The sequence below is a fragment of the Juglans microcarpa x Juglans regia genome, chromosome 3D, assembly GCF_004785595.1.
Source record: "Juglans microcarpa x Juglans regia isolate MS1-56 chromosome 3D, Jm3101_v1.0, whole genome shotgun sequence".
Lineage (NCBI taxonomy): Eukaryota > Viridiplantae > Streptophyta > Magnoliopsida > Fagales > Juglandaceae > Juglans > Juglans microcarpa x Juglans regia.
The window spans coordinates 8,054,554-8,067,434 of NC_054598.1; the positions used below are offsets into that span (position 1 = coordinate 8,054,554).

The 12,881-nt window shown below is 36.7% G+C and overlaps 2 protein-coding genes across 6 annotated transcripts; one reads left to right on the forward strand and one right to left on the reverse strand.

The window, feature by feature from the left end:
- Positions 1-626: 626 nt before the first annotated feature.
- LOC121255542 (protein NEOXANTHIN-DEFICIENT 1) lies at positions 627-7,050 on the forward strand. Of its 5 annotated transcripts, none has more exons than XM_041155904.1 (12): positions 627-971; positions 1,243-1,574; positions 1,697-1,780; positions 2,018-2,081; positions 2,297-2,343; positions 3,240-3,297; positions 3,723-3,761; positions 3,957-4,125; positions 5,108-5,168; positions 5,245-5,301; positions 5,530-5,731; positions 6,602-7,050. In XM_041155904.1, exons 2-12 carry the CDS (start codon positions 1,498-1,500, stop codon positions 6,647-6,649), a joined length of 906 nt encoding a protein of 301 aa, XP_041011838.1. In that variant the 5' UTR covers positions 627-971; positions 1,243-1,497; the 3' UTR covers positions 6,650-7,050. The 5 variants fall into 5 exon arrangements, with proteins under 5 accessions (XP_041011838.1, XP_041011837.1, XP_041011841.1 ...); XM_041155903.1 differs by having other exon boundaries at positions 628-971; positions 1,420-1,574; positions 6,602-7,049; XM_041155907.1 differs by having other exon boundaries at positions 628-971; positions 1,420-1,574; positions 6,619-7,048.
- Positions 7,051-7,695: 645 nt separating this feature from the next.
- Positions 7,696-10,974, reverse strand: LOC121255805 (serine carboxypeptidase-like 45). Its single transcript, XM_041156330.1, has 10 exons — positions 10,645-10,974; positions 10,444-10,545; positions 10,234-10,329; positions 9,648-9,740; positions 9,469-9,548; positions 9,105-9,386; positions 8,860-8,984; positions 8,490-8,582; positions 8,234-8,351; positions 7,696-8,129 (listed from the first exon to the last, which is right to left on the reverse strand). Exons 1-10 carry the CDS (start codon positions 10,898-10,900, stop codon positions 7,980-7,982), a joined length of 1,395 nt encoding a protein of 464 aa, XP_041012264.1. The 5' UTR covers positions 10,901-10,974; the 3' UTR covers positions 7,696-7,979.
- Between the last annotated feature and the right edge of the window lie 1,907 nt (positions 10,975-12,881).

Consider the following 12,881-nt stretch of genomic DNA (forward strand, 5'->3'; position numbering starts at 1 on the left):
TCAAATCCATTGGTAGCATGTGTCGTCGTCGATGGACTTGATAATAGAGAGCGTCTTTGGCATCTTATTGAATAGAGCTTTGTAGTGGCTCGGAAACGGTGGGCAAGGATAGAATAGGTTTCCAGGATATGTGTGGGTCACCCCACCAGCCACTATACGTCCATATACTTAACACTGGAAGAATCATGTGTCCAATGATCATCTGGGAGTAATTTTTTCAGGACATGCAGTCCAATTTGCCAATCTATAGTGCTCTCCAAGAGGCTAAAGCAGATAAATAAGTAGAAAAGTAATATTTTCGAACGTTATAGTTTAGAGAAATAGTAGTTATAGTCGCGACTACATAAGTATCGTATAATTTTTTAAAAAAAGTATATAAATATTATATTCACATAAAAAAAATTAATTTTTTAATAATAAACTATATTCTTTTTCAAAACAACTATATGGTACTTGTGTCCACGATTACATATATATATATATATATATATATATCATTACTCTTATACAAAATATCTACAAAATCAGAATTCAACTATTTATTCGCATTAGAGCATTAGTATAAAGTAATATATAGAAAATGAAATAAAACAAAAGCTGTAGAAATAGAGCTGGAATTGCGATTATGCGATATGTTGGCGCCAAAGAACATGTTTTAGCCCTTCTGGAAATTATGATGGATAAAATCTTATCCGCTTCTAAGGCTACTGTCTACTGATGTATCAACTATAAAGCAAACCCCTCTCTGTGGGTGACTGGGTGTTTCTCCCCTGTTTAAGTGCCCTTTGGCCTTCCCGTGTACACTCACTCTAACTCACTCTCTTCCATTATTTCCGGGCAAAGTTCTCTTCTGGGTTTCATTTTTTCTTCAAATTCTGGCGAAAACCTTCTTGTTCTTGTTCTCTGAAACTAAATTGCGAGTGCGAGTTTGTTGGGTGCAGCCATGGCTTTGTTGTGTTCATTTTTGCAAGGTTCGTTTTGTCGATCTGTGTTTTCCGTTTCAACATGAACTGGTTCGATTTCACTCACGTCATTCATAGATGTCCTAATTTAGGTCTTGTGACTTTCAGTCCTCTTGCGGTGGACTTCGTGACTTTCTGTTCTCTTGTGATAGGCATTTTGGAATGTTCTTCTTCTTCATCTTCCTCTTTCTCATTTTTTGATATGCAAATGTTGAATGAAGCGTTTATATTTTTCTCGATTATTGTGGCCAAAATCTGAATTCCTTAAAATCCTTTTGAGTTGGGGGTTAGGAACAACTTCTTTGATGGAGGGACAGCCTAAAGATCACATTTTTAATGGGATTATCTTTGTGGCTGCTGGTTTCCTTTGGAGCTCTCTGTATTTGCGAAGGACACGGAATATTGCCTCTCAAGAAGTAAAATCACTCCTTTTTATTTTGTTTTGGTTTTTTATCAGGCATCCTTTGATGGAGCTCAAATCACTTGAATTCGGTATCTCCTACTTTTGCTTTCTTGGATTCTAGTTCTTCAAAGTATGTCTGAGGTCATGGACGTAGGAGAAATTAAATGTTCCTCAGGCTACGGAAAGCCCCCGTGGATATTCAAAGGCAGGCAAGTGTACAACTTTTGGGTTTTCTTTTTTTAATTAAAATTCCTATTATCTGGTTGATTTTCTTTTCCTATTTTCTCAAACAACAAAATTTGATCTTCTTCATTATTCGGTTCCTTCGCAGTGCCTTGTACCAACTCCATCTCGTGAAGGCAGAAACTGCTCGAGCATGCATCCCGAAAGAGTTCAGATTAGTTGAAGCTTTTGGGTACTTATATTAACTACCATTGTTGGTTCTCATGTGGTGGCATAAGAGGATATTAGTGGGATCACTGTAACAAATGATGAGATAAACCAGCTATCAGGTTTCATAACCGAATATTACCGCCTACTATTAAAATGGTCGGTGGAGTTCCCACTATTATTCTCCTGTGAAGGATAGGGGTGATTAATTTCAGAGTTTAAGAATTTCATTTTGCATTGTAAAAAATTGAGTTTATTGCAGGTACACTCTTGGTGGCTTCTTTCTTGCCAGCTACGATGACAGTCCGGCCGGAGTCTTTGACGAGGTTGTTTATTATTATTGCTGTCGGAAGTTGTTGAATCAGTTTTTGGTAATTTCATTAAAATTAAGATGATTGATATGGGTGAGATATTATGGCAGGAAAGGGTAACCTTCCAAAGTTTACTACAGGAAAAAGATGTAAAAGAAAAGAATTGATCTTTAACGTGATTCATATAGTCACTAACATATATCGGTACTTTTCATTTTCTTTTTTACCAGCTTGTTGTGATTGCGGGGCTTGCATGGAACCCACCAACATCCTGCGCGTATGTTTCCGCATCAATATCTTACCTCATAACAAGAAGAAATTATTATCACCTTATGAATTGATTGACTTTCTTCCCTTTTAGCTAGGTGCACCTTTGGCTTGCCCATGTGCTTGCGCAGCCAACATCCTAAACACATGCTTGTCCTAAGAATTTGATCACGGGACCTCAACTTAAGTGCCAGTGTTATGTTAATTAACATTAAAACCAAAGGCTTTTCATGCCTTTAATTGCCTGTTAGTGTATCCTATGGAAATATTTATAGAGACACCCATTTCTCCCCATAAAAGGCCTAATAGGAGGAGTGATGTAACTCCTTATAAAGACCAGGATGAGTTTATTCCTAAACCGTATGAGACTTCTCAACACGCTCCCTCATGTGTGGACCGATATTTCCGGTACCATCATCGTGGGTAGGTCGCAATAGCCCATCATCAGTCATAGGTTAACCTGGCTCTGATACCATGTGAAATCACCAATTGTCCCAAAAGCTTAAACTGATGGGAAGAGGTAGATTTTATTATTTATTTTATATCTTAACAATATTTTCCTAATCTGGGACCGGTCATATGAGTCCTGATGAAGCTAGTAAAGTTCACTTGGCTCATACAATTTTAGGTGGTGTCTACCACCGAAGGCGGTTTGTTGAACTTGGGACATTTGTATGGATTACTCAAGTTTTTAACTTGAATGCGCCATTGATTCTATAAATCATATTATAAAAGGAATGATTGTCTTACTGTATAAAAGTCATGCTAGTTGGCCAATTCTGAATTTAACCATTACTCTGAAAAGTTTTGAATCAAAATGCTAAATAAAATGTTCATTGTGCGTAAACTTTTCCTTCAAGAGTTATTTTGTTGGAAGTGGGCATTCTCAACTTTGTCTTTTGTCAGCAGATGGGCTGCTAAGGTGCTTGTGAACAGCAATGAGGCTTGTGATCATGGAAGAAAGGTGGGGTTTGTAGATTTTTCGGTCCAAATTCAAATCTTAATATGATTAAACTTCACGAGTTTTTGTACAACATTGTTATACTGTTCATGGACACACACACACACACACACACATTTAGATGTTGGCTGGTCCTACAAGTCCGATGATGTAAAAACTTAAATAGGTTATGCTTTCACAACACTTGTTACTGAAGCAAACCAGAAACAAGTTATGGCCCTTTCTGGTGGGAGTTGATTACTTCAATTTTTTCTATCCACGTATAGTGTAGGAAACCCATAGCATTCCCCACTTCCCTAGTGTCTACCACAATTTGACATCAGGATGTTCCACAATAGCATTAGTGTACTTTGAGTCTAACGCAGTCACATTTCCTATCTTTATTAATTACTAATAAAAAATAATTTTGTTTTAATTTCCTTTTTCAGGAAGTCGGTCTTCCAAGTCAGATTGCCAGGTTTTCGAAGGTATGCCCTAAGCTACATACTTTTTTTGTTGCTTTTATGATGCTTAAAAGAGTCAATGTCAAACATTTTTTCCTCGTGTAATATTTTAAAGGTAAATAACTATATGGTTTTCCTGCTTTGTATGCATATAGTCATTCGTAACATAATGGGCATTTAATTGGATGTTCTTTTTAATATGATGTCTGTTCAAAGCAGAGTATCACGGCAATGACAGCGCAACCAAAGAATAAAGACATTGGTATTTTAAACGCGATTGGTATGGGTGCTACTTTCGATAGTCCAAGAGACCATATGAATGTTCAAGTGACTGAATGGGATGATCTTGATACAAAAGATACCTGTAATATCAACCTCACAACTGTTGGTGAGTTGGATAAATTGATTCCGTTGAGAACTGCTGGCTACTATGGTAGTTAAGATTTAACCTTTCATTTTATTATATTGTGGTATTAAAAAGCCCTGACTTTTGAGTTCATTTTCATAGTTTATTCATGTTCCAGACAAGATTATCATTTCATAAGCCAGATTTTTGTAAAAGCCCCTTCCCCTCTTTAATTCTCTGGACTATCCAATTTGAACAATGTGAAAAAAGGGTAGTCTAATTTGAGACCACATCTGCAATTCATAGGATCATATTGCTCCTTAGCTTAATTTCTCAACTTTTGAAGTAATGAAATCAAGCTAGGAGTTTCATCACCACACCGGAACTCACCTTTGCCACCGTCCTCACCAATGGACTGCTCTTCATATCTTCAAGTTCCCTTGATACCACCATTTTTCTGATACCACCATCTTAGAGATATTCGCGAGTGTAATTAATGAATTTTAATTTCCAATCTGGTATCACTCCTCTTAAAGTTGTCCTCTGTGAACATGGATAGCTATGCCTCATTAGGAACACTAGTAGTATAGACTTCTTAGTTGGTCCTTCATGATAGCAAGCTTCTGTAGGCTTTTTTGCTCCTTCTAGCTTATATATGCTCAATCTTGCTTTGCTTATGTTGAGTTTGTTGGCTTGTTTGACTGGTAACTTTTTCTGGGAAGCACTGTGCCTGTGTTAGCAGAGGCTTAGGTAGGGGGGAAGAAGTCAAACAATCATTATGATTAGGTCAATCACTTGTCTATGGAATTGCAACATTCCTTTCTTTAGGCTACTATTGCTTCACTGATTTTTTACATCACTCCTTTTATTGCCTAGATGCCCTCTCCTGGTCCTATCTCTTCTTCCATCTAACAACATTGTATCGTACCACCAAGTGGAGATGTCACGATCCTCATATATCTCTTAATATTGTTTTCATACTTGTGAATGATTTTGTCATCATTTTTTAGCTTGGTGATGACAGTGCCTGCATTGAATGAAAAGTGGATGGGGCCGGGCATCAAAATTTCACTTCCAAGTTATAGGTAAGTGTTTCCGAGGCTTTTATTGTAGGGCTCCTTACTTTGTTACAGCTAATATTCCTGTGGTTTGAAATTGCAGTGGCCATACAGAGCATAATCCCAACCTTCTCAAGTACTCTTGCCAGATTGAGTGCAGGTTCTCTCTCTCTCTCTCTCTCTCTCTCTCCAAGCCACGTTTTGTGCTGCTCAAGCATCACAATGAATTTATACCTCGTTTGGAAGATCCTCAGATCCTCTTGCCTAACATGATACACCCACGAAAATGAACTTATACCTGCTTTTTGGCTGAAAATTTATATTTGTTTTTTTTACTTCAAATGTCAGCATTTTATTGTGATTACGTCCTGACCAATTTCTGATATAGGGTGAGAGCAGTGAAGCCAGCAGTAGTATCAGGCCCAAGTCCTATACCGTATCATGACAGAGCGCATTATTCAGATCAACGTAGATGCAATACCATGGACTCTACAGCTAAGGAGCACATAGATAATGGACAAAATCTCATCATGTCTGTGATGTTGTCAAAACCCATATTGGCTTTGGAGTTCAATTGTTTAAAAATGCAGGTAGAAGCTCCAACTGTCGTTTCCCCTTCCTCTAGGAGTTCTTAAGAATGCAGAAAGTTTACTACTGTGCTGTAATGACGTTAAAGAATACATAATTAATGAAGTTCATTTCCCTAAATTGCCTTCAGCTATTATTTCTTAGTTCTATTTGCATAGTTGGAATCTGACAATAACCTCTAGTAATATTGAAGAAGGTTCAACGCGAGAACATGTCAGCATTTAAACTTACTAGTCACAACCACAGGAGAATAATTGAAATATTTAATTAATAATAATATATAACTACTCAAAATGTTTTCTATTTTTTAATTTTTTTTTTATATTTAATGAATTTGAAGAGGTGTTTGTGAAAGCTCTGATTTCCTTTTACCATAATTGCGTCATCAATTTGTACATTATCTAGTTAATGGAGCACAAATTGCATGTTACATAGAAGGATAAGCGAATTCACGGTGCTGATGACCAACTCAACTTTCATTTTGGGATTGGCTGGGTTAGAAGTTGTTTTTCTCCCTTTGTTCCTTAGTTGGTGTCCTTAGATAAAAAAATGTCTTGCTAGGATGGAAGGCCGTTTTGAGAGAGTAATGTTTTTATTTTTTTGGGTGAGTTGATGTCTAAAGTGCCTAGAGTTGAGAAGTTGGGTTGTTATGATCCAGCTGCATCTGCTTGGTCCATCGGCTATATGCAGTGCATATTTTGAAATAGAAAAATTCTTCTTATCAGCTACTAATCACCACCCCACACCCCACCTCATACCATATGAAAAACATCCCCACACCTTATGAAAAAGTTATAGGTGTGGGGTGTGGGGTGTGGGAGTGAATAATTGGAGTCACTGCAAGGTTGAGTAAAGTTAAATGTGGATGACAGTTCTTTTATGAATTCAGGTCCATGTGGAGGGGTGCTGGCATTATCTAAAATTCTGATGGGTGTTCCCTATCTGGATTCTCTTCTTGCTACGGGTGGGGTACAAATTCTAAGGCTGAAATTAAAACTGTGCCCGATGGTTTGACTATTACATACTTGATCTGTGTTGATTTTAAATCGAATTCTTAGCTGGTAGTGGGGAGGTTGCAGAATGCAGAGTAAAGGAAGAGTTTGCCTTGATCTTACTTGATGTTTGGAATGGCTATTATGGACGTTATGAGTGGCTTCTGTCTAAGTTACATATAGATGGAAGTTAATTGCATTGCAAAAGATGGAATCGAGTGGATTTCAAATGTGTATTTTGTTAAAGATAACATTCTTAAGGAGTTGAATGGCTTCTCAAGAATACAGTGTGAGTGCTGTTATATAAGGTGTGAAAAAAATTAATTTTTTAATAATAGATCTTATTCTTTTTCAAAAACATTACGTAATGGTTGTACAATTCATGATTATAAATATCTTTTTCTCTATTGTAAATGCTTTGGTCTCTCCATTATGAGTGCTGACAAATGAGAATTTTCTTCTGTCGAAAAGAATGGTATTGTTCATCAACATCAATATGTCTCAAGTGTTGTCCACATCTCATCCAAGGCCAGCTGTAATGCCTTTTCTTGTTCCTCTTTTAATTAGACATGGAACCGAGTTTTTGGTATTGTCAACATCCTATGTAGTACCCATTCATACGACAGGTTTTACATGACTGTAACTTTGTCATCATTGCAAGGGTATGGCCATTTTATTAAAACTTAGATTTTAATGACTTTTTATATAACTGGATTAGATATATTAATTTATGAGAAATGCTATATACACAAAAAAAAAAAAAAAATACAAAAATAAACCCGACGTGACTTCATGTGATCCATTAGATCTACTTTATAATAAAAGTAATTTTACAATATGACGTATTGCATCAATCTGTATTAGTTTGCGAGTTTACTTTTGTGTAATCTCTTTGTAACTAAAATATTTCTCTTAATTTATTGTGACTAGATGTCGTAGCTTCATAGGAGTAAAGTATGACAAATTATTATTAGTAATAGAAGTTACATTCTCTTGTATTGGTCATAAAATTTTGAATTAATAATTTATTTAAATTGTGATAAAAACATATAGCACTACAAAAGAACCAAAGGAACACTTGATCTTTTCCCTTACACTCGAGATCTCTACAAAAATTCTTGTACTTTCCACAGCATGGACAAACCCCAAGGACCCCCAACAAACAAAAAACGGCAGTTTCCACTCTCAGATGATTAATCTTTTGCAATCAAACTTTACTTACAAATTTTGATATCCGATAAGAGATCTGATCAGTAGATCAAAATGCTGCAGGAAGAGGCTGGCCGACTAAAAATGACTTGAACAACACAAGCGAACGCTCAGGCTGTGAGAATGGAGCTTCATGGGACGCCCCTCTGATGGTGGCAAATGAAAGAATATTACCGTAAACTTGAGTCCAGCCACCAACCTGAAGGTAAAAGACAATGAAAATCTTTTAGATCAACAAACTTCTCAGTAGTAACACCTAGTAATTATTGAGATTTGAGTAGTCTTCAACGGTTAAGGATTCACCTGCTGCCCTTCAAACCAAACTCTGTACGGCACAGTAGTCTTCAGTCCTAATTCCTTTGCTAGTCTATGAACTAAAGTTCGACTTCCAGTCAAAGGGATGACAGAATCTTGGTCTCCACTGTGATGTGAAGATTAATGCGTAGTCGATTACGATAATCTCCAGGATAAAAAGTTTGTTTTCTCTTTTTCTTTTTTCCTTTTACAATGTCGGTAACTTGAAAATATGAAAAGGGAATTAATGGTGAGATGCATTTACCTGTAAACCAAGACCGGGATTCCTGCCTTAATGAATTTTCCGACGATTGAGATCGTTGGAATTTCCAAGTCAAGCAGCTCATAATCGAGGATACTGCAATAAACATGGCAGAAAAGAAGTCGTTAAAGAACTTGATGAAGCAAGCAAAATACCCCCAGACAGCCAAAGGTTTGTGTAAAACTTCTATACTTCATTTTCCTTTCAGACATGAAGTCTTGCACAGGATAATAATGAAGCACCTGACCAACTGCTTGAACTGATATTACAGTGCTTATATAAGTAAAACTTAAAGAAAGATCGTCTAATTGATATTCCCCAGCTCTTTTGTTTTGCTATAACATAGTAGACAGTTCTGTTAGAAGAGAATTACTTGCTGCAAACTGCCCATTGACGTACTCCTACAAGACGTGCATGAAGAGCCATCTGCACGTCTCTCCTGTTTAGATAATTCACTATTTCATCTTCCACGCAGACATCTATAGTCTCACCAACTTGCTGTTAGATAAAGAAAACCAGAATGAATGGGTTATTTGTACTTGAACGTAAAGGCAATTCAAAGATGGAATCCAATATTTTGTGGATGAAAAAGGACAGAAAAATGAAAGAGTTACTCACCTGAGGACTGAGGATTTTGGATTGTGAGAACACAGATGATATACAGACATCAAGGGTAACGTCATAATTGTCCACAAATCTACTGGTTTCTCCACTAACTTGTCTCATCACCCTTGAACAAATAGAAGAAACATTGCCTCTGTAATATTCACTCACATACCGAGAATAGTTACAAACAGAAGTGAATAATTTGTATGTCGAGTCTGATATCAATCCATGAGACCAGAAGTACTCGGCCCTTGAATTGAAGTCTGTGGCGAATTCTAGAACCGGATTACCCAACTGCAATTAGAGGAAAAATTTATCTTAGAAAGAGAAGTTATGGGCAAACTGAAAGTCTCAGAAAGATTGGGAATATACTAACAGCAATGCCTTTCAAATTGAACAACTTCTCCTTGTTGTTGTATTGAAGCATGAGTTCTGCTAGTTGGGGAACATAATGACCTGGATATAGGCAGTAAAAGAGAAGAAGTCAGTCTCTATTCCTCTTTATCTGGGTTGACTGAGAAATTGATACATTCATATTGAACAACGAAAGAATACCAGCATAGCTCTCCCCCGTAATGAACAAACTTCTGTTCCTGTATAGTGGGAATCTATCCAACCATTTTCTCAAGAACACCAGATTATCCCTTGCTATAAATGACAACGACAAAGATAAATTTTCAGAAATCAAAGGGAACTTCTAAAGGTGAACTTTTGTCAACTCTGAGAAAAACAAAACACAAACAGTAAGCATCGAACATGGCATAATTGTAAAGTGAAAGATTACACAGTGCTTCGCCATGATGATATATTCTAGTAAACCTTTCTGTAGAAACCAACTTTTTTAGCCAAGTTCTCTGTGTGGAAAGAAATCAAAAGAGTTTCCGATGGAGAACAAAGGATATCCCAAAAAATAAAAAAGGGAAGAGAGAGAAAAGAAAAAAGTTATCTTGAATCTTCGGCGTAGAAACTTTGTTTCTTCTTTGATTATGAAAGCATTCTTGAACAAAAAATGGTTTTATCTTTCTTTTCTTGCAAGACTTCAACGAAAAAAAATTGGGAAGAAAAATAAAGTAGACAAGGAAAAGAAGGTTGATTGAAAGTTCCGAAGTAAGTATAGAACAATCGAATAGATAAAACATACCTGTGATCTTGTCGTTTACAGTCTCATCAGAGGAGGAATCAGTTGCATAAGAGAAACCAACTCCAATAGGTGACTCCAAATACAACATATTTGCTTCTGCAAATGAGTGAGCATATATATATGCTAAAGATCAGAATAGCTCTTTACCAAGGAATCCAAACAAAAAGAACTCAAAAGAAATCTCTAATACAAATGAATGGATTTACTTACCTCTATTCCAGCTATATTGGTTCCTGACAAGGACGTCCCCACGAGGCCTAAATGGTCCATTTTCTGAAAATGCCCCGACTCCTAAAGAAGAACAACCAGGTCCTGAAAAAAGTAAAATCCATGCATTCAAAACCCGAATAAGCTTAATGCCTCTCTTTGTAACAAGGAAAAAAGTTATATTGTAAGTGAGAAAATTGGGACCTCCATTAAGCCAGAGAACAAGCGGCTTGGAAGCTGGATCCACCTCTGCTTCAGCAAAGTAGTAAAACAGAGCTCTCTGTTTTTTATCGTCAATGGTCACATAACCCGAATACTGCTGGAACCCGACTTGGGGTTGACCAGGTAACCTGTCAATTCTATCAAACAGAGAAGGAAAAGATTCTGCTTCTATGAAAAAATATAGCTGAAGCAAAGCTACAGCCATTATTATGGTTTTCCAGGGTAGTAGAGAAAGCATGATCCAACCGAGGAGCAAAGCACCTAGAGAGAGTGAGAGAGGGGCAGCTTAAGATTTTGCCCAGTGGGAGGAATTATATAAAGGCAGAAGTTCTTTTTTTATTTTTTATTTTTTTGGGTAATTAGTATTATTTAAACTTTTGTTCCTCAGAAGGACTTGGAGCTGAAACCTGAAAGTGATGTAAGAGACTCAGATGACAGTAGGAGCTTGGGCCCCTCCTCTCTCTCTCTCTCTCTAGTCCCTCTAAGTGGGTTCTGAAGTTATTCACAGAAGTTAGAGGCTTTTACTGTTTCTGTTTTTTGTGTTATACCAATGGCATGGATGGAGTTGGCCAAAAACTTATTTGTACTACTTTTAGAAACTTGATAGGGTCATACAGTGCAACCGTTCCACGTAAAGGAGCTTTTGCCAAACAATACCTTCTGTTTTTCCATATCAAATGAGTAAAAAATGTGACAATGAGTTTAATTATTATATCTCTAAAGAAACAGTCAGAAAATTATTTTTGTTTTGAGGAAAAGTATACCACAATTATGACTTCAGAGGCTAATGTCAGTAAAAAGAAGCAAAGCCTACGTTCTTTTTGGTTTTCCCAAAACAATTTTGGCTTCTTTCACTAAATAATATATCCAAAGTACAAGCGCAAATCTAAATTCAAATCTTTATCCTACTCGGTACTTCTGCATGCTTGCTTTCTTGAATCCGTCTTGTGCTTAACCCAGCGAATGATATCATGGACGTTGCATTCTGTGTGCAAATAATCAAACATCAATTAATTCCTTGTACATACGTACGCGAGAATCCAGCAAAAGCAACAAAGAATACAAGAAGAGAATTAATGTCAGCCTTAAAATTAGCCAAAACCCTGAATTACTGCTGTGAAAAGCATATGATGTAATATGAAAAGCGATCTCGATTCCCAGTAGGGTATATCCGAGTACAGTAGGATTTACTATTTACTTTGTTTGACTTGTCAAATGGGCATTTTTTTTTGTCTCACATCTATCTGAAGATTCTTTTCCTCATGCTCAAGCCAAAACCTTCACGAGTCTGTGTCTCTCTCTCTCTCTCTCTCTCCGAGTGTGTGTGTGGGGTGTGAAAGGGTCCTATGGGCCACGGAACCTGAGACTTGAGAGGGAAATGGACGGATAGCAGAAGGCATTACCAGAGCAAAGCTTCTTTCTTTATTATCCTCACTTTATTACCTAACATATTTTCTTACTTTTGCAGAAACTTTTTCACACAAATAACAAAATTGGTTGCATAAACTCAGAGATTAGATCTCCTCTTTCTTCCCCATTCACGAAGTCCCAGGCAAGCAGTCTAAATAGTGAAACTCTTATTCATTATATACGTCATGCAATTGCCCTTCTCCCCAAATTCAAATTCATTATCAAGTTCCTTTGTTGAAGTTTCTGCCATCTTCTTGCAAATAATGTTTCCCATCTTTTTCTTGTTTGTCAAGTTGCTTAATTTACCCCCAAAGTTCCTGCACTGCACTGCACTTTTGAGTCATACAATGATGGACCCAAAAACGTTCTCATAATGCATGAAAATCATAAACTTGCAAGATTTTTGCTAGAAAAAGAAGAGGCTCAATCATATCTGCATGAATTTACTTTCATTTATTAGTTTCTCCTAAAGGTGACACATTGAATTCATACAACACCATGCTCTTTAGTTTTTTAGTCAGGTAATCAAAGACTGTGGTTCAAGGATTGAGGCGCATGCAATTGTGATGTTTTAACATGCATGCCTAGGCCAAAAATAGGAATGAAAATGAAATGGTATTATTTATATAAAAAGTCAGCTAGCTTTATCCTTGAATACAATAAAAACAATTTAATCTCACAAAAGGGCTCTTTGAGTAAGGCGGAAAAAAGGTTGCAGAAAGATTAAAAAGTGCAACTTTTTCTTCCATTTCAAAGAGAGATGAGAAAAGATTACATAAGCATTGAGCTTCAAGCTTCCTTCCCCGTTC